Raw genomic sequence first — 22,743 nt, forward strand, 5'->3', positions numbered from 1 at the left:
ATATATATATATATATATATATATATATATATATCTTTTTTCTTTCAAACTATTCGCCATTTCCCGCATTAGCGAGGTAGCGTTAAGAACAGAGGACTGGGCCTTTGAGGGAATACCCTCACTTGGCCCAATTCTCTGTTCCTTCTTTTGGGAAAAAAAAAAAAAAAAAAAAAAAAAAAGAACACTTCCCACGTATTCCCTGCATGTCGTAGAAGGCGACTAAGAGGGAAGGGAGCGGGAGGCTGGATATCCTCCCCTCTCATTTTTTTTTTTTTTTTTTTTTTATTTTCCAAAAGAAGGAACAGAGAAGGGGGCCAGGTGAGGACATTCCCTCAAAGGCCCAGTCCTCTTTTCTTAACACTACCTTGCTAATGCGGGAAATGGCGAATAGTATGAAAGAAAGACAGAAAGTTAAGAGGAAATGTGAATAAGAGCAAGGTTATTAGGTACAGTAGGGTTGAGGGTCAAGTCAATTGGGAGGTAAGTTTGAATGGAGAAAAACTGGAGGAAGTAAAGTGTTTTAGATATCTGGGAGTGGATCTGGCAGCGGATGGAACCATGGAAGCGGAAGTGAATCATAGGGTGGGGGAGGGGGCGAAAATCCTGGGAGCCTTGAAGAATGTGTGGAAGTCGAGAACATTATCTCGGAAAGCAAAAATGGGTATGTTTGAAGGAATAGTGGTTCCAACAATGTTGTATGGTTGCGAGGCGTGGGTTATGGATAGAGTTGTGCGCAGTAGGGTGGATGTGCTGGAAATGAGATGTTTGAGGACAATGTGTGGTGTGAGGTGGTTTGATCGAGTAAGTAATGTAAGGGTAAGAGAGATGTGTGGAAATAAAAAGAGCGTAGTTGAGAGAGCAGAAGAGGGTGTTTTGAAATGGTTTGGTCACATGGAGAGAATGAGTGAGGAAACATTGACCAAGAGGATATATGTGTCAGAGGTGGAGGGAATGAGGAGAAGTGGGAGACCAAATTGGAGGTGGAAAGATGGAGTGAAAAAGATTTTGAGTGATCGGGGCCTGAACATGCAGGAGGGAGAAAGGCGGGCAAGGAATAGAGTGAATTGGATCGATGTGGTATACCAGGGTTGACATGCTGTCAGTGGATTGAATCAGGGCATGTGAAGCATCTGGGGTAAACCATGGAAAGTTGTGTGGGGCCTGGATGTGGAAAGGGAGCTGTAGTTTCGGGCATTATTGCATGACAGCTAGAGACTGATTGTGAACGAATGGGGCCTTTATTGTCTTTTCCTAGCACTACCTCGCACACATGAGGGGGGAGGGGGATGGTATTCCATGTGTGGCGAGGTGGCGATGGGAATGAATAAAGGCAGAGTGTGAATTGTGTGCATGGGTATATATGTATGTGTCTGTGTGTGTATATATATGTGTACATTGAGATGTATAGGTATGCATATTTGCGTGTGTGGACGTGTATGTATATACATGTGTATGGGGGGTGGGTTGGGCCATTTCTTTCGTCTGTTTCCTTGCACTACCTCGCAAACGCGGGAGACAGCGACAAAGCAAAATAATAATAATATAATATAATATATATATATATATATATATATATATATATATATATATATATATATATATATATATATATATATATATATATATTTTATTATACTTAATCGCTGTTTCCCGCATCAGAAAGGTAGTGCCAGGAAACAGAAAAAGAATGATCCATCCACTCATATATACATATATATATCCATACATGCCCATACACACATATATATACATACATACATAAACATACACAGACATATACATATATACACATGTACATATTCAAGGTAGCACCAGGAAACAGAAAAAGAATGACCCATCCACTTGTATACACATATTTATATACATAAATGCCTGTACACATATACATACATACATAAACATACACAGACATTCACAGATATACACATGTACATATTCATACTTGCTTGCCTTCATCCAATCCTGGTGCCACCCTACCCCACAGAAAACAGCATTGCTACCCCCTGCTTCAGCAAGGTAGTGACAGGAAAATAGACAAAAAAAAGATGCCACATTTGCTCACACTCAGTCTCTGGCTGTCATGTGTAATGCACCAAAACCACAGCTCCCTACCCACATCTAGGCCCCACAGATGTTTCCATAGTTTACCCCAGACCTTTCACATGCCCTGGTTCAGTCCATTAACAGCACTTCGACCCTGGTATACCATATTGTTCCAATTTACTCTGTTCCTTGAATGCTTCTCACTATCCTTTATATTCAGGCCCCAGTCACTCAAAATATTTATGGTTCTATCCTTCCACCCCCAATTTGGTCTCCCATTTCTCCTTGTTCTCTCCACCTCTGACACATATATCCTCTTGTCAATCTTTCCTCACTCTTTCTCTCCTTATGTCCAAACCACTTCATCACACCTTCTTTTGCTCTCTCAACCACACTCTTTTTATTTCCACACATCTCTCTTACCCTTTTAATTGCTTACTCGATCAGAACCCCTCACAACCACATAATGTAATGAGACATTTCATTTCCAACACATCTAACCTCCTTCATACAGCCCTATCTATAGCCCATGCCTTGCAACCATATAATATTGTTGGAACTACTATTCCTTCAAACATACCCATTTTGGTCTCTGAGATAATGTTCTCTCTTTCCACACATTCTTCATCGCTCCCAGAACCTTTGCCCCCTTCCTTACCCAGTGACTCGCTTCCACTTCCGTGGTTCCATTCACTGCTAAGTCCACTTCCATATATCTAAAACACCTCACTTCCACCAGTGTTTCTCCATTTACACTTGCATCCCAATTAACTTGTCCCTCATCCCTACTGAACCTAACCTTGCTTTTATTAACATTTACTCTGAACTTTATCCGTTCACACATTTTTCCAAATTCAGTCACCAACCTCTGCAGTTTCTCACTCGAAACTGCCACCAGAGCTGTATCATTGGCAAACAACAACTGACTTACTTCCCAGGTACTCTCATCCCCAACAGACTGCATACTCGCCCCCTTTCTCTAAAAGTCTAGCACTTACCTCCCTAACCACCCCATCTATAGACAAATTGAACAACCATGGGGACAACACACTCCCTTGCCACAGACCAACATTCATTGGGAACCAATCACTCTCCTCTTTTCCTACTCGTACACATTCCTTATATCCTTGGTAGAACCTTTTCAGCTTCTAGCAGCTTACCTCCCACACCATATACTCTTAAGTCATTCCACAAAGCATCTCTATCAATCCTGGAGAAAGGGGCGAGTATGCCATCTGTTGGGGGTATGGCCTGGGAAGTGAGGCAGTTGTTGTTTGCCAATGATACAGCTCTAATGGCTGATTCAAATGAGAAACAGCAGAAGCTGGTGACTGAGTTTTGAAAAGTGTGTGAAAGGAAAAAATTTAAAGTAAATGTGAATAAAAGCAAGGTTATTAGATTCAGCAAGGTTGAGGGACAAGTTAGTTGAATGTAAGTTTGAATGCAGAAAAATTGGAGGAAGTGAAGTGTTTTAGATGGTTTGGATGGTATTGCAGTGGAATCTATTAAAAAAGGGGGTGACTGTATTGTTGACTGGTTGGTAAGGTTATTTAATGTATGTATAACTCATGGTCAATTATATGGGAGGGTATTGATTGAGAGGGTGAAGGCATGTACAGAGCATCAGATTGGGGAAGAGCAGTGTGGTTTCAGAAGTGGTAGAGGATGTGTGGATCAGGTTTTTGCTTTGAAGAATGTATGTGAGAAATACTTAGAAAAGCAAATGGATTTGTATGTAGCATTTATGGATCTGGAGAAGGCATATGATAGAGTTGATAGAGATGCTCTGTGGAAGGTATTAAGAATATATGGTGTGGGAGGCAAGTTGTTAGAAGCAGTGAAAAGTTTTTATCGAGGATGTAAGGCATGTGTACGTGTAGGAAGAGAGGAAAGTGATTGGTTCTCAGTGAATGTAGGTTTGCGGCAGGGGTGTGTGATGTCTCCATGGTTGTTTAATTTGTTTATGGATGGGGTTGCTAGGGAGGTGAATGCAAGAGTTTTGGAAAGAGGGGCAAGTATGAAGTCTGTTGGGGATGAGAGAGCTTGGGCAGTGAGTCAGTTGCTGTTCGCTGATGATACAGCGCTGGTGGCTGATTCATGTGAGAAACTGCAGAAGCTGGTGACTGAGTTTGGTAAAGTGTGTGAAAGAAGAAAGTTAAGAGTAAATGTGAATAAGAGCAAGGTTATTAGGTACAGTAGGGTTGAGGGTCAAGTCAATTGGGAGGTGAGTTTGAATGGAGAAAAACTGGAGGAAGTGAAGTGTTTTAGATATCTGGGAGTGGATCTGGCAGTGGATGGAACCATGGAAGCGGAAGTGGATCATAGGGTGGGGGAGGGGGCGAAAATTCTGGGAGCCTTGAAGAATGTGTGGAAGTCGAGAACATTATCTCAGGAAAGCAAAAATGGGTATGTTTGAAGGAATAGTGGTTCCAACAATGTTGTATGGTTGCGAGGCGTGGGCTATGGATAGAGTTGTGCGCAGGAGGATGGATGTGCTGGAAATGAGATGTTTGAGGACAATGTGTGGTGTGAGGTGGTTTGATCGAGAAAGTAACGTAAGGGTAAGAGAGATGTGTGGAAATAAAAAGAGCGTGGTTGAGAGAGCAGAAGAGGGTGTTTTGAAATGGTTTGGGCACATGGAGAGAATGAGTGAGGAAAGATTGACCAAGAGGATATATGTGTCAGAGGTGGAGGGAACGAGGAGAAGAGGGAGACCAAATTGGAGGTGGAAAGATGGAGTGAAAAAGATTTTGTGTGATCGGGGTCTGAACATGCAGGAGGGTGAAAGGAGGGCAAGGAATAGAGTGAATTGGAGCGATGTGGTATACCGGGGTTGACGTGCTGTCAGTGGATTGAATCAAGGCATGTGAAGCGTCTGGGGTAAACCATGGAAAGCTGTGTAGGTATGTATATTTGCATGTGTGGACGTATGTATATACATGTGTATGGGGGTGGGTTGGGCCATTTCTTTTGTCTGTTTCCTTGCGCTACCTCGCAAACGCGGGAGACAGCGACAAAGTATAATAAAAAAAATAAAATATATATATATATATATATATATATATATATATTTTTTTTTTCATACTATTCGCCATTTCCCGCATTAGCGAGGTAGCGTTAAGAACAGAGGACTGGGCCTTTGAGGGAATATCCTCATATGGCAAGGAAACAGATGAAAGAAATGGCCCAACCCACCCCCATACACACGTATATACATACACGTCCACACACGCAATATACATACCTATACATCTCAATGTACACATATATATACACACACACAGACACATACATATATACCCATGCACACAATTCACACTGTCTGCCTTTATTCATTCCCATCGCCACCTCGCCACACATGGAATACCATCCCCCTCCCCCCTCATGTGTGTGGGGTAGCAATAGAACAAGACAACAAAGGCCTCATTCGTTCACACTCAGTCTCTAGCTGTCATGCAATAATGCCTGAAACCACAGCTCCCTTTCCACATCCAGGCCCCACTCAGCTTTCCATGGTTTACCCCAGATGATTCACATGCCCTGATTCAATCCACTGACAGCACGTCAACCCCGGTATACCACATCGATCCAATTCACTCTATTCCTTGCCCGCCTTTCACCCTCTTGCATGTTCAGGCCCCGATCACTCAAAATCTTTTTCATCCCATCTTTCCACCTCCAGTTTGGTCTCCCACTTCTCCTCGTTCTCTCCACCTCTGACACATGTATCCTCTTGGTCAATCTTTCCTCACTCATTCTCTTCATGTGCCCAAACCATTTCAAAACACCCTCTTCTGCTCTCTCAACCACGCTCTTTTTATTTCCATACATCTCTCTTACCCTTACATTACTTACTCGATCAAACCACCTCACACCACACATTGTCCTCAAACATCTCATTTCCAGCACATCCATCCTCCTGCGCACAACTCTATCCATAGCCCATGCCTCGCAACCATACAACATTGTTGGAACCACTATTCCTTCAAACATACCCATTTTTGCTTTCCGAGATAATGTTCTCGACTTCCACACATTCTTCAAGGCTCCCAGGATTTTTGCCCCCTCACCCACTCTATGATTCACTTCCGCTTCCATGGTACCATCCGCTGCCAGATCCACTCCCAGATATCTAAAACACTTTACTTCCTCCAGTTTTTCTCCATTCAAACTTACCTCCCAATTGACTTGACCCTCAACCCTACTGTACCTAATAACCTAGCTCTTATTCACATTTACTCTTAACTTTCTTCTTTCACACACTTTACCAAACTCAGTCACCAGCTTCTGCAGTTTCTCAAATGAATCAGCCACCAGTGCTGTATCATCAGCGAACAACAACTGACTCACTTCCCAAGCTCTCTCATTCACAACAGACTCCATACTTGCCCCTCTTTCCAAAACTCTTGCATTCACCTCCCTAACAACCCCATCCATAAACAAATTAAACCATGGAGACATCACACACCCCTGCCGCAAACCTACATTCACTGAGAACCAATCACTTTCCTCTCTTCCTACACGTACACATGCCTTAAATCCTCGATAAAAACTTTTCACTGCTTCTAACAACTTGCCTCCCACACCATATATTCTTAATACCTTCAAAAGAGCATCTCTATCAACTCTATCATATGCCTTCTCCAGATCCATAAATGCTACATACAAATCCATTTGCTTTTCTAAGTATTTCTCACATACATTCTTCAAAGCAAACACCTGATCCACACATCCTCTACGACTTCTGAAACAACACTGCTCTTCCCCAATCTGATGGTCTGTACATGCCTTCACCCTCTCAATCAATACCCTCCCATATAATTTACCAGGAATACTCAACAAACTTATACCTCATTAATTTGAGCACTCTCTCTTATCCCCTTTGCCTTTGTACAATGGCACTATGCACGCATTCCGCCAATCCTCAGGCACCTCACCATGAGTCATACATACATTAAATAACCTTACCAACCAGTCAACAATACAGTCACCCCCTTTTTTAATAAATTCCACTGCAATACCATCCAAACCTGCTGCCTTGCCGGCTTTCATCTGCCGCAAAGCTTTTACTACCTCTTCTCTGTTTACCAAATCATTTTCCCTAACCCTCTCACTTTGCACACCACCTCGACCAAAACACCCTATATCTGCCACTCTATCATCAAACACATTCAACAAACCTTCAAAATAATCACTCCATCTCCTTCTCACATCACCACTACTTGTTATCCCCTCCCCATTAGCGCCCTTCAATGAAGTTCCCATTTGCTCCCTTGTCTTACGCACTTTATTTACCTCCTTCCAGAACATCTTTTCATTCTCCCTAAAATTTAATGATACTCTCTCACCCCAACTCTCATTTGCCCTCTTTTTCACCTCTTGCACCTTTCTCTTGACCTCCTGTCTCTTTCTTTTATACATCTCCCACTCAATTTCATTTTTTCCCTGCAAAAATCATCCAAATGCCTCTCTCTTCTCTTTCACTAATAATCTTACTTCTTCATCCCACCACTCACTACCCTTTCTAGTCAACCCACCTCCAACGTTTCTCATGCCACAAGCATATATATATTTTTTTTTTGCTTTGTTGCTGTCTCCCGCGTTTGCGAGGTAGCGCTAAGAAGCAGACGAAAGAAATGGCCCAACCCACACCATACGCATGTATATACATACGTCCACACACGCAAATATACATACCTACACAGCTTTCCATGGTTTACCCCAGATGCTTCACATGCCCTGATTCAATCCACTGACAGCACGTCAACCCCGGTATACCACATCGATCCAATTCACTCTATTCCTTGCCCTCCTTTCACCCTCCTGCATGTTCAGGCCCCGATCACACAAAATCTTTTTCACTCCATCTTTCCACCTCCAATTTGGTCTCCCACTTCTCCTCGTTCCCTCCACCTCCGACACATATATCCTCTTGGTCAATCTCTCCTCACTCATTCTCTCCGTGTGCCCAAACCATTTCAAAACACCTTCTGCTCTCTCAACCACGCTCTTTTTATTTCCACACATCTCTCTTACCCTTGCGTTACTTACTCGATGAAACCACCTCACACCACACATTGTCCTCACACATCTTATTTCCAGCACATCCATCCTCCTGCGCACAACTCTATCCATAGCCCACACCTCGCAACCATACAACATTGTTGGAACAACTATTCCTTCAAGCATACCCATTTTTGCTTTCCGAGATAATGTTCTCGACTTCCACACATTCTTCAAGGCTCCCAGGATTTTCGCCCCCTCCCCCACCCTATGATTCACTTCCGCTTCCATGGTTCCATCCGCTGCCAGATCCACTCCCAGATATCTAAAACACTTTACTTCCTCCAGTTTTTCTCCATTCAAACTTACCTCCCAATTGACTTGACCCTCAACCCTACTGTACCTAATTACCTTGCTCTTATTCACATTTATTCTTAACTTTCTTCTTTCACACACTTTACCAAATGTTGAAATGTTGTAAATGTTGAAATGTATATGTATGTATATGTGTGTGTGTGGACGTTTATGTATATACATGTGTATGTGGGTGGGTTAGGCCATTCCTCGTCTGTTTCCTCGTGCTACCTTGCTAACAAGGGAGATGGCAGTTAAGTATAGTAGAAAAAAAATATCATTCTATCATACTTACTTATGTCAAAATTGATTAAAACTGAATTAATTCATCAAAAGTTATATTTGACAACATTTATCAAGAAACTTCATGAAAACATAAGAATCACCATTTTAGCTTAAGTTCATTGTAATACAACACAAATGATAAATATACCAAAGTAAATTGGCATATCTTAACTTCTTAATCAGTAATCACAACTTACATTTAGAGTCTTCTGTTTCCCACCAGTGAACCTGTAGTAAATTCCAATTGATGAAGACACACCTAAGACCAGGGCAAAAACAATATAGTCCAAAATGCCGAAATAAGATTTGGTTATCTCCATCTTCACACCTTTCTTTTGGATACTGCGCTCTTTGGGTCTAAACTATATTCCACTCCCTTTCCTGCAAAGATCAAACTACGTCAGTAGGACTCTAAATATCATTTTGTATACATATAATACATTTCTATGAATAAGATCCTGGATCACTTGTTAGACAATAAGTAGGTAACTGAATTCTTAAGAGGTCCTCTTAAACTGGGTGGGGTTGATCTCATATTAGGAGCAGTTCTGAAAATGGCCTTCTCTAAATCTTAAAGTAAAATGTATGGCCATTAATACCTGTAGTGGCATCCCATGCTTTTTTCTAGGAACTATAACCAAAACTCCTTTCTTATGCTGGAAAAAGATACCTGTATGAGATCTGTACTTCACGTTAATAATTTCTGTTGCTGTTTCACTTATCAGTCTACAGACATTTCTGATATAAAACCATTAATTATTATATTTGTTTAAGACAAAAACACTTATAAAGCTCCTACACAACTCTTCTCATATGCCTGGCAATGGTCAAGCATAAACTGAAGAGCATACAGTGCTCATAAGCAATATCTCTATAGGTTGTAACATATCAAATTAAATCAGAAAATCATATGAATTTATCATATGAACAGATTTCAGAAGATACTGTTTGAAGTATTTTAAAGATTTTCCCTCAAGTACAAAAAAAAAAAAAAATGATTGCATATGCCTAAGGTTTAATGAGTCCTAATAGCCACAAGTAATACTGCTAAAAACCCCAGGACCAACTCAAAAGATCAAAGCACCTCTGACAAAAATTTTGACACAATCACTGCAGACTATAAGATCATGTCTAAAAATCAAAATAATGATTTTCTGAATAATATTACCAAATGCATAAGTTATGACTTGTTATCTTACCTAACAATGTTGGCAAAGATAACAGTATTCATCATATATACCAACTACATCACATCAATACTTTATTCTGCTACAAGACTTTAGACCTATATGAACTAAAGGCAAACAACTGAAACTTGTGCAAATAAACATTAACCATTTCAACACACCCTCTTCAGCTCTCTCAAACACTCTTTTCACTACCACAACATCTCTCTTACCCTTTCATTACTTACTCGATCAAACCACCTCACACCATATACTGTCCTCAAACATTTCATTTCCAACACATCCACCTTCCTCCACACAACCCTATCTATAGCCCATATGTCACAACCATATAATATTGTTGAAATTACTATTCCTTCAAACACATCCATTTTTTGCTCTCCAAGATAATCTTCTCTCTTTCCACACATTCTTCACTGCTCCCAGAACCTTCGCCCCCTCCCCCACCCTATGACTCACTTCTGCTTCCATGGTTCCATTTGCTATCAAGTCCACTCCCAGATATCTAAAACACTTCACTTCCTCCAATTTTTCTGCATTCAAACTTACATTCAACTAACTTGTCCCTCAACCTTGCTGAATCTAATAACCTTGCTTTTATTCACATTTACTTTAAATTTTTTCCTTTCACACACTTTTCAAAACTCAGTCACCAGCTTCTGCTGTTTCTCATTCGAATCAGCCGTTAGAGCTGTATCATTGGCAAACAACAACTGCCTCACTTCCCAGGCCATACCCCCAACAGATGGCATACTCGCCCCTTTCTCCAGGATTGATAGAGATGCTTTGTGGAATGACTTAAGAGTATATGGTGTGGGAGGTAAGCTGCTAGAAGCAGTGAAAAGGTTCTACCAAGGATATAAGGAATGTGTACGAGTAGGAAAAGAGGAGAGTGATTGGTTCCCAATGAATGTTGGTCTGTGGCAGGGGAGTGTGTTGTCCCCATGGTTGTTCAATTTGTCTATGGATGGGGTGGTTAGGGAGGTAAGTGCTAGACTTTTAGAGAAAGGGGCCAGTATGCAGTCTGTTAGGGATGAGAGTACCTGGGAAGTAAGTCAGTTGTTGTTTGCCAATGATACAGCTCTGGTGGCAGTTTCGAGTGAGAAACTGCAGAGGTTGGTGACTGAATTTGGAAAAATGTGTGAACGGATAAAGTTCAGAGTAAATGTTAATAAAAGCAAGGTTAGGTTCAGTAGGGATGAGGGACAAGTTAATTGGGATGCAAGTGTAAATGGAGAAACACTGGTGGAAGTGAGGTGTTTTAGATATATGGAAGTGGACTTAGCAGTGAATGGAACCACGGAAGTGGAAGCGAGTCACTGGGTAAGGAAGGGGGCAAAGGTTCTGGGAGCGATGAAGAATGTGTGGAAAGAGAGAACATTATCTCGGAGACCAAAATGGGTATGTTTGAAGGAATAATAGTTCCAACAGTATTATATGGTTGCAAGGCATGGGCTATAGATAGGGCTGTATGAAGGAGGTTAGATGTGTTGGAAATGAAATGTCTCATTACATTATGTGGTTGTGAGGGGTTCTGATCGAGTAAGCAATTAAAGGGTAAGAGAGATGTGTGGAAATAAAAAGAGTGTGGTTGAGAGAGCAAAAGAGGGTGTGATGAAGTGGTTTGGACATAAGGAGAGAAAGAGTGAGGAAAGATTGACAAGAGGATATATGTGTCAGAGGTGGAGAGAACAAGGAGAAGTGGGAGACCAAATTGGGGGTGGAAGGATAGAATCATAAATATTTTGAGTGACTGGGGCCTGAATATAAAGAAGAGTGAGAAGCATGCAAGGAACAGAGTAAATTGGAACAATATGGTATACCAGGGTCGAAGTGCTGTTAATGGACTGAACCAGGGCATGTGAAAGGTCTGGGGTAAACTATGGAAACATCTGTGGGGCCTAGATGTGGGTAGGGAGCTGTGGTTTTGGTGCATTACACATGACAGCCAGAGACTGAGTGTGAGCAAATGTGGCATCTTTTTTTTGTCTATTTTCCTGTCACTACCTTGCTGAAGCAGGGGGTAGCAATGCTGTTTTCTGTGGGGTAGGGTGGCACCAGGATTGGATGAAGGCAAGCAAGTATGAATATGTACATGTGTATATCTGTGAATGTCTGTGTATGTTTATGTATGTATGTATATGTGTATGGGCATTTATGTATATAAATATGTGTATACAAGTGAATGGGTCATTCTTTTTCTGTTTCCTGGTGCTACCTTGAATATGTACATGTGTATATATGTATATGTCTGTGTATGTTTATGTATGTATGTATATATATGAGTGTATGGGCGTGTATGTATATATATATGTATATATGAGTGGATGGATCATTCTTTTTCTGTTTCCTGGCACTACCTTTCTGATGCGGGAAACAGCGATTAAGTATAATAAAATATATATATATATATATTTTATTATACTTAAGACAAGGGAGCAAATGGGAACTTCAGTGAAGGGCGCAAATGGGGAGGTGATAACAAGTAGTGGTGATGTGAGAAGGAGATGGAGTGAGTATTTTGAAGGTTTGCTGAATGTGTTTGATGATAGAGTGGCAGATATAGGGTGTTTTGGTCGAGGTGGTGTGCAAAGTGAGAGGGTTAGGGAAAATGATTTGGTAAACAGAGAAGAGGTAGTGAAAGCTTTGCGGAAGATGAAAGCCGGCAAGGCAGCAGGTTTGGATGGTATTGCTGTGGAATTTATTAAAAAAGGGGGTGACTGTATTGTTGACTGGTTGGTAAGGTTATTTAATGTATGTATGACTCATGGTGAGGTGCCTGAGGATTGGCGGAATGCGTGCATAGTGCCATTGTACAAAGGCAAAGGGGATAAGAGTGAGTGCTCAAATTACAGAGGTATAAGTTTGAGTATTCCTGGTAAATTATATGGGAGGGTATTGATTGAGAGGGTGAAGGCATGTACAGAGCATCAGATTGGGGAAGAGCAGTGTGGTTTCAGAAGTGGTAGAGGATGTGTGGATCAGGTGTTTGCTTTGAAGAATGTATGTGAGAAATACTTAGAAAAGCAAATGGATTTGTATGTAGCATTTATGGATCTGGAGAAGGCATATGATAGAGTTGATAGAGATGCTCTGTGGAAGGTATTAAGAATATATGGTGTGGGAGGAAAGTTGTTAGAAGCAGTGAAAAGTTTTTATCAAGGATGTAAGGCATGTGTACGTGTAGGAAGAGAGGAAAGTGATTGGTTCTCAGTGAATGTAGGTTTGCGGCAGGGGTGTGTGATGTCTCCATGGTTGTTTAATTTGTTTATGGATGGGGTTGTTAGGGAGGTAAATGCAAGAGTTTTGGAAAGAGGGGCAAGTATGAAGTCTGTTGGGGATGAGAGAGCTTGGGAAGTGAGTCAGTTGTTGTTCGCTGATGATACAGCGCTGGTGGCTGATTCATGTGAGAAACTGCAGAAGCTGGTGACTGAGTTTGGTAAAGTGTGTGGAAGAAGAAAGTTAAGAGTAAATGTGAATAAGAGCAAGGTTATTAGGTACAGTAGGGTTGAGGGTCAGGTCAATTGGGAGGTGAGTTTGAATGGAGAAAAACTGGAGGAAATGAAGTGTTTTAGATATCTGGGAGTGGATCTGGCAGCGGATGGAACCATGGAAGCGGAAGTGGATCATAGAGTGGGGGAGGGGGCGAAAATTCTGGGGGCCTTGAAGAATGTGTGGAAGTCGAGAACATTATCTCGGAAAGCAAAAATGGGTATGTTTGAAGGAATAGTGGTTCCAACAATGTTGTATGGTTGCGAGGCGTGGGCTATGGATAGAGTTGTGCGCAGGAGGATGGATGTGCTGGAAATGAGATGTTTGAGGACAATGTGTGGTGTGAGGTGGTTTGATCGAGTGAGTAACGTAAGGGTGAGAGAGATGTGTGGAGGTAAAAAGAGCGTGGTTGAGAGAGCAGAAGAGGGTGTTTTGAAGTGGTTTGGGCACATGAAGAGAATGAGTGAGGAAAGATTGACAAAGAGGATATATGTGTCGGAGGTGGAGGGAACGAGGAGAAGAGGGAGACCAAATTGGAGGTGGAAAGATGGAGTGAAAAAGATTTTGTGTGATCGGGGCCTGAACATGCAGGAGGGTGAAAGGAGGGCAAGGAATAGAGTGAATTGGAGCGATGTGGTATACCGGGGTTGACGTGCTGTCAGTGGATTGAATCAAGGCATGTGAAGCGTCTAGGGTAAACCATGGAAAGCTGTGTAGATATGTATATTTGCGTGTGTGGACGTATGTACATACATGTGTATGGGGGGGGTTGGGCCATTTCTTTCGTCTGTTTCCTTGCGCTACCTCACAAACGCGGGAGACAGCGACAAAGTATAATAAAAATAAATAATATATATATTTTTTTTTTTTGCTTTGTCGCTGTCTCCCGCGTTTGCGAGGTAGCACAAGGAAACAGATGAAAGAAATGGCCCAACCCACCCCCATACACAAGTATATACATATGTCCACACACGGAAATATACATACCTACACAGCTTTCCATGGTTTACCCCAGACGCTTCACATGCCTTGATTCAATCCACTGACAGCACGTCAACCCCAGTATACCACATCGCTCCAATTCACTCTATTCCTTGCCCTCCTTTCACCATACTGCATGTTCAGGCCCCGATCACACAAAATCTTTTTCACTCCATCTTTCCACCTCCAATTTGGTCTCCCTCTTCTCCTCGTTCCCTCCACCTCCAACACATATATCCTCTTGGTCAATCTTTCCTCACTCATTCTCTCCATGTGACCAAACCATTTCAAAACACCCTCTTCTGCTCTCTCAACCACGCTCTTTTTATTTCCACACATCTCTCTTACCCTTACGTTACTTACTCGATCAAACCACCTCACACCACACATTGTCCTCAAACATCTCATTTCCAGCACATCCATCCTCCTGCGCACAACTCTATCCATAGCCCACGCCTCGCAACCATACAACATTGTTGGAACCACTATTCCTTCAAACATACCCATTTTTGCTTTCCGAGATAATGTTCTCGACTACCACACATTCTTCATGGCTCCCAGAATTTTCGCCCCCTATATATATATATATATATATATATATATATATATATATATATATATATATATATTTTTTTTTTTTTTTCCAAAAGAAGGAACAGAGAAGAGGGCCAGGTGAGCATTTTCCGTGTAAAGCGCAGTCCTCTGTTCTTAACGCTTCCTCGGAAACGCGGGAAATGGTGAATAGTTTCAAAGAAAGAAAAGATATGGGTGATTATTGGTGCATATGCACCTGGGCATGACAGGAAAGATCATGAGAGGCAAGTGTTTTGGGAGCAGCTGAATGAGTGTGTTAGTGGTTTGATGCACAAGACCAGGTTATAGTGATGGGTGATTTGAATGCAAAGGTGAGTAATGTGGCAGTTGAGGGAATAATTGGTATACATGGGGTGTTCAGTGTTGTAAATGGAAATGGTGAAGAGTTTGTAGATTTATGTGCTGAAAAAGGACTGGTGATTGGAATACCTGGTTTAAAAAGTGAGACATACATAAGTATACATATGTAAGTAGGAGAGATGGCCATAGACCGTTATTGGATAACGTGTTAATTGATAGGCGCACGAAAGAGAGACTTTTGGATGTTAATGTGCTGAGAGGTGCAAATGGAGGGATGTCTGATCATTATCTTGTGGAGGCGAAGGTGAAGATTTGTATGGGTTTTCAGAAAAGAAGAGAGAATGTTGGGGTGAAGAGGGTGGTGAGAGTAAGTGAGCTTGGGAAGGAGACTTTTGTGAGGAAGTACCAGGAGAGACTGAGTACAGAATGGAAAAAGGTGAGAGCAAGGGAGGTAAGAGGAGTGGGGGAGGAATGGGATGTATTTAGGGAAGCAGTGATGGCTTGCGCAAAAGATGCTTGTGGCATGAGAAGAGTGGGAGGTGGGTTGATTAAAAAGGGTAGTGAGTGGTGGGATGAAGAAGTAAGAGTATTAGTGAAAGAGAAGAGAGAGGCATTTGAACGATTTTTGCAGAGAAAAAATGCAAATGAGTGGGAGATGTATAAAAGAGAGACAGGAGGTCAAGAGAAAGGTGCAAGAGGTGAAAAAGAGGGCAAATGAGAGTTGGGGTGAGAGAGTATCATTAAATTTTAGGGAGAATAAAAAGATGCTCTGGAAGGAAGTTAATAAAGTGCATAAGACAAGTGGGCAAATGGGAACATCAGTGAAGGAGGCTAATGGGGAGGTGATAACAAGTAGTGGTGATGTGAGAAGGAGATGGAGTGAGTATTTTGAAGGTTTGTTGAATGTGTTTGATGATAGAGTGGCAGATATAGGGTGTTTTGGTCGAGGTGGTGTGCAAAGTGAGAGGGTTAGGGAAAATGATTTGGTAAACAGAGAAGAGGTAGTAAAAGCTTTGCGGAAGATGAAAGCCGGCAAGGCAGCAGGTTTGGATGGTATTGCAGTGGAATTTATTAAAAAAGGGGGTGACTGTATTGTTGACTGGTTGGTAAGGTTATTTATGTATGTATGATTCATGGTGAGGTGCCTGAGGATTGGCGCAATATTCGCTTGCATAGTGCCATTGTACAAAGGCAAAGGGGATTTACCATATCATTTTCCCTAACCCTCTCACTTTGCAAACCACCTCGACCAAAACACCCTATATCTGCCACTCTATCATCAAACACATTCAACAAACCTTCAAAATACTCACTCCATCTCCTTCATACATCACCACTACTTGTTATCACCTCCCCATTAGCCCCCTTCACTGAAGTTCCCATTTGCTCCTTGTCTTACGCACTTTATTTACCTCCTTCCAAAACATCTTTTTATTCTCCCTGAAATTTAACGATACTCTCTCATCCCAACTCTCATTTGCCGTCTTTTTCACCTCTTGCACCTTTCTCTTGACCTCCTGCCTCTTTCTTTCATACCTCTCCCACTCATTTGCATTTTTTCCCTGCAAAAATCATTCAAATGCCTCTCTCTTCTCTTTCATTAATAATCTTACTTCTTCATTCCACAACTCACTACCTTTTCTAATAAACCCACCTCCCACGCTTCTCATGCCACAAGCATCTTTTGCGCAAGCCATCACTGCTTCCCTAAATACATCCCATTCCTCCCCCACTCCCCTTACCTCCTTTGTTCTCACCTTTTTCCATTCTGTGCTCAGTCTCTCCTGGTACTTCCTCACAAAAGTCTCCTTCCCAAGCTCACTTACTCTCACCACTCTCTTCACCCCAACATTCTCTCTTCTTTTCTGAAAACACCCACAAATCTTCACCTTCGCCTCCACAAGATAATGATCAGACATCCCTCCAGTTGCACCTCTCAGCATATTAACATCCAAAAGTCTCTCTTTCGTGCGTCTATCAATTAACACGTAATCCAATAACGCTCTCTGGCCATCTCTCCTACTTACATATGTATACCTATGTATATCTCGCTTTTTAAACCAGGTACTCCCAATCACCAGTCCTTTTTCAGCACATAAATCTATAAGCTCTTCACCATTTCCATTTACAACACTGAACACCCCATGTATACCAATTATTCCCTCAACTGCCACATTACTCACCTTTGCATTCAAATCACCCATCACTAAAACCCGGTCTTGTGCATCAAAACCACTAACACACTCATTCAGCTGCTCCCAAAACACTTGTCTCTCATGATCTTTCTTCTCATGCACAGGTGCATATGCACCAATAATCACCTATCTCTCTCCATCAACTTTCAGTTTTACCCATATCAATCTAGAATTTACTTTCTTACACTCTATCATATACTCCCACAACTCCTGATTCAGGAGTAGTGCTACTCCTTCCCTTGCTCTTGTCCTCTCACTAACCCCTGACTTTACTCCCAAGACATTCCCAAATCACTCTTCCCCTTTACCCTTTAGCTTCGGTTCACTCAGAGCCAAAACATCCAGGTTCCTTTCCTCAAACATACTACCTATCTCTCCTTTTTTCTCATCTTGGTTACATCCACACACATTTAGACACCCCAATCTGAGCCTTCGAGGAGGATGAGCACTCCTCGCATGACTCCTTCTTCTGTTTCCCCTTTTAGAAAGTTAAAATACAAGGAGGGGAGGGTTATATATATATATATATTATTTATTTATCATACTTTGTTGCTGTCTCCCACATTAGCGAGGTAGCGCAAGGAAACAGACGAAAGAATGGCCCAACCCACCCACATACACATGTATATACATACATGTCTACACACGCACATATACATACCTATACATCTCAACGTATACATATATATACACACACAGACATATACATATATACTTATGTATACAATTCATAGTCTGCCTTTATTTATTCCCGTCGCCACCATGCCACACATGAAATGACTGACACCCCCCCAATCTCTCTCTCTCTCTCTCTCTCTCTCTCTCTCTCTCTCTCTCTCTCTCTCTCTCTCTCTCTCTCTCCATATACAAATCCATTTGTTTTTTTCTAGGTATTTCTCACATACATTCTTCAAAGCAAACACCTGATCCACACATCCTCTACCACTTCTGAAACCACACTTCTCTTCCCCAAACTGATGCTTTGTACATGCCTTCACCCTCTCAATCAATACCCTACCAAGCAATTTCCCAAGAATACTCAACAATCTTATACCTCTGTAATTTGAACACTCACCTTTATCCTCTTTGCCTTTGTATGGCACTATGCATGCATTCTGCCTATCCTCAGGCACTTCACCATGAACCATATATACACTGAATATCCTCACCAACCAGTCAACATTACAGTCTCCCCCTTTTTTAATAAATTCCACTGCAATACCATCGAAACCCGCCGCCTTGCCAGCTTTCATCTTTCACAAAATTTCACTACCTCTTCTCTGTTTTCCAAAACATTCTCCCTGACCCTCTCACTACACACACACAACCAAAACACCCTATATCTATCACTCTATCTTCAAACATATTCAACAAACCTTAAAAATACTTACTCCATCTCCTCACTTCACCACTACTTGTTATTACCTCCCCATTAGCTCCCGATGTTTCCATTTGTTCTCTTGTGTTACACACTTTATTTACCTCCTTCCAAAACATCTTTTTATTCTCCCCAAAATTTATCGATACCCTCTCACCCCAACTCTCATTTGCCCTATTTTTCATCTCTTGCACCTTTCTCTTGACCTCCTGCCTCTTTATTTTACATGTCTCCCAGTCATTTGCACTATTTCCCTGAAAAAAATTGTCGTCCAAATGCCTCTTTCTTCTCTTTCACTAACAGTCTTGCTTCTTCATCCCACCACTCACTATTCTTTCTAATCTGCACACCTCTCACCTTTCTCATTCCACAGGCATCTTTTGCCTAAGCCATCATTGCTTCCCTAAATAAATCCCATTCCTCCCCCACTCCCCTTACGCCATTTGCTCTCACCTTTTTCCATTCTGCATTCAGTCTTTCCTGGTACTTCCTTACACAAAACTCCTTTCCAGGCTCACTTACTCTCACCACTCTCTTCACCCCAACATTCTCTCTTCTTTGCTGAATACCTCCACAAATCCTCACCTTCACCTCCAGAAGCTAATGATCAGACATCCATCCAATTGCCCCTCTCAGCACATTAACATCCAAAAGTCTCTCTTTCATGCACCTATCAATTAACACTTAATCCAGTAATGCTCTCTGGCCATCTCTCCTACTTACACATGCATACTTATGTATATCTCTCTTTTTAAACCAGGTATTCCCAATCACTAGTCCTTTTTCAGCACACAAATCTACAAGCTCCTCACCATTTCCATTTGCAACACTGAACACCCCATGTACACCAATTATACCCTCAACTGCCACATTACTCACCTTTGCATTCAAATCATTCATCACTATAAAACAGTTTCGTGCATCAAAGCTGCTAACACACTCACTCAGCTGTTCCCAAAACACTTGCCTCTCCTGACCTTTCTTGCCATGACCAGGTGCATAGGCACCACTAATAACCCCTCTCTCTCCATCCACTTTCACTTTTACCCATAGCAATCAAGAGTTTACTTTCTTACACTCTATCACATACTCCCACAACTCCTGCTTCAGGAGTAGTGCTACTCCTTCCTTTGCTCTTGTCCTCTCACCAACCTCTGACTCACTTCCAAGACATTCCCAAACCACTCTTCCCCTTTACCCTTGAGCTTCGTTTCACTCAGAGCCAAAACATCCAGGTTCCTTTCCTCAGACATACGACCTATCTCTCCTTTTTTCTCGGTTACATCCACACACAATTAGTCCAATCTGAGCCTTTGAGGAGGATGAGCACTCCCTGCATGATTCCTGTTTCCCCTTTTGCAAAGTTAAGATATAAACAAATGTACTACTCTCTGTCTGAAATAATCAAGGGAGAGGTTAACTAGATTATGTGATCATCTATGTTCCCTGAACTCTCATTTGCATTTTCAATATTCCATGGGTGCAGCACAGAAAATAATATTACTACAATACTGGTTAATCCATCAGTTACTATTTCAAAACTATGTAATTTAATCTCTAGTGTCCTAATGTAATTGAAATATAAAGTAAAAACATTTAAAACAGTGCAGTATCATGTATCTTTTAGTGTATCAATGCATCCAAATGAAATGAAAATTCCTAGGACAGTACATAAATGTCTTTACATGTCTTAAAATGGCATACTGGTAAAGTTTTCATTTAGGAGGATCATAAAAATAACTTGTTCATTTGGGAGATCCAAATACTAATGGACTCCTTGTATGGTATTTAGTATAACTGATCTGGACTGGAACTGTGTAATTGAAACATTTCTTTTTCTAACCCACTATATTAAAAAGAAAAGTGATAGTGGGGAAGGATATGAGGGGGAAATGTGGGGTTAATCAATGTAACTGCAGATGGCACCTTTAAAAGTCAATAATACTTATGAAAACCTCACATAACTTTTCCTAGCAATTGAAATTTCTAGAAGTATACCAGTATACCAACATTATAATGTGCTCTTGGGGACTGTATGGAATGACTGTATGTTAGGCTTAGCGATGGCAATAACAACTGCCCAACGTGTCATATGCTACATTATGTTTTTTGGCAACTGGTGAGATCATAAAATCATGGTCACAGTTAGAATATTTTGACTAAAATACTTAAAATTGATATAAATCTCTGCTGCAAGGACATTATTCTTATGCTTTCATAAGTTCTGTTTTTTTCTAAAATTGTTACATCCATGTTTATATCATTGTGAGATTTTTCTCATAGTTTTCAGAACCCTACCCACTATCACTTATGGAGCTTCACAGAATAATAATAAAAGGCCCCAATCCTTGCAGTGCCTATCTAAATCGCTTCTTCAAAGTGCGAGATCACTGATATGTATTTCCTCCAGACACATGTACATTATTTTGTAGGTGGCCCTAAAGTAAAATATATTTTGAACCTGTCAGTGTAAGGTAGATGAATATTTCAATTAACATAAAGTTCTTACTTTTGCATAATCATGAGTATATGACCATCAAAATCACATATGGTGTACCTGTTGAAAAACCATACTGAACTACATTATAATGCACTTAATATATGATTTTGAGAAATGCTATGTAAATCTTTTGGTGAGGTATACAACTTTAAACTAAGGAAGACTTGAAATGTCAAGGGAAATTACTGATGCCACAAACGCCTGTCCGTATATTAAACCAAACATGAATAAAAAAAAGCTATATATTTTAATTCGAATACACTAAAGACAGGAGAATATACATATATATATATTCTCCCAATGAAAGAAAGTTTTGTCCTCATGACTGACTACAGAGTATGATATGCACAACAACTTTCAGTGGTAGTATCTTGGTTCTCTTTCATAGATGTGCATCTGAAGTTAAAATCTTATGGAATAAAGTAGGCAAAACTATAATTTAAGTCCAAAATTATCAATCTCTATAAAGAAAAACTCAACTGCCCTGCTGTCAATCCTGTAAGCACCATAAAAATTTTAGATCTGATCATTGTATTTTGCTGACTTGACATTTTTTTCTCACATTTAGAGTTTCATGATGAAGTTTGTCAGCATGTTTCCGTCTTTTGTCGTAGTTTTCGTATCATCAACTATATTTCAAGTGCCAGCCAGAATCGCTGATTGCCTGCTACAAACTCATGTATTTCGAGTGATCTCAAGGTGACCCCTAAAGTACAAGGAGCTATAATTTGGTTAGGGCCGGCCCTTCTCTGTGCAGAGAGCAACCCTAGTGAACTTCACTGTAAGCCATCCAATTAAAAATTGGTTTGTGGAGAACTACAGACGAGTAGGGTCGACATTAAAGTTAACCAGTCTGCATCACCCAGGTCACCCACTTCAATATCTCGCAGATTATAAAATCTGCACCATCAAATAACGACCATTTCCAGCAGATCAATGAGAATGAAATACGCTAAATCTCCCGGTGAATACACTCTCAACCTGTAATGGAGAAATTTTCTATGGCCGGCACGTTATTACGTCATCGTCAGCTGCTTACATGTAAACAAACGTTTACAGCACGCGAGGCCTCCTCGACCCACTGCCAGACCCTTCTCAACGTTCATATAATATCAACGTTCATACAAGATCACTGGGACAAGTGTTTTCGTAACTTCACGACACGTAATTGGGTATTTCTATTGTATGCAAGACATGCTCCTGATTCTTATGGTAAGGGCTGAGATAGGCGTGACGCAATCCACTTCTACATGTTATAAAAGTGTGGTTTGTCCTTGGACAATCGGTTTAACCTTGACGTTTCTATAGCTCTTTCACGGGTCTTAATGTTCTCACGTTCAAACTTTCGTTGTAATGTATGAAGGTTCGAAATAAGCTACGAAAATGAAGATGCTCTCGTTGTTTCCTGGTTTTCTTTAAATGTTCTACGTG

General features: G+C 41.0%; 1 protein-coding gene across 1 annotated transcript in view; it reads right to left on the minus strand.

The window, feature by feature from the left end:
- Positions 1-22,278, minus strand: part of LOC139766184 (putative sodium-dependent multivitamin transporter) — a 136,806-nt gene extending 114,528 nt beyond the window's left edge. The window contains exons 1-2 of the mRNA XM_071694454.1: positions 21,875-22,278; positions 8,883-9,066 (exon numbers count right to left, since the gene is read on the minus strand). Coding sequence (XP_071550555.1) covers positions 8,883-9,005 — 123 coding nt within the window. The 5' untranslated portion in view covers positions 9,006-9,066; positions 21,875-22,278. The remainder of the gene's footprint in view (positions 1-8,882; positions 9,067-21,874) is intronic.
- Between the last annotated feature and the right edge of the window lie 465 nt (positions 22,279-22,743).

Source organism: Panulirus ornatus, chromosome 57, assembly GCF_036320965.1.
Source record: "Panulirus ornatus isolate Po-2019 chromosome 57, ASM3632096v1, whole genome shotgun sequence".
NCBI lineage: Eukaryota > Metazoa > Arthropoda > Malacostraca > Decapoda > Palinuridae > Panulirus > Panulirus ornatus.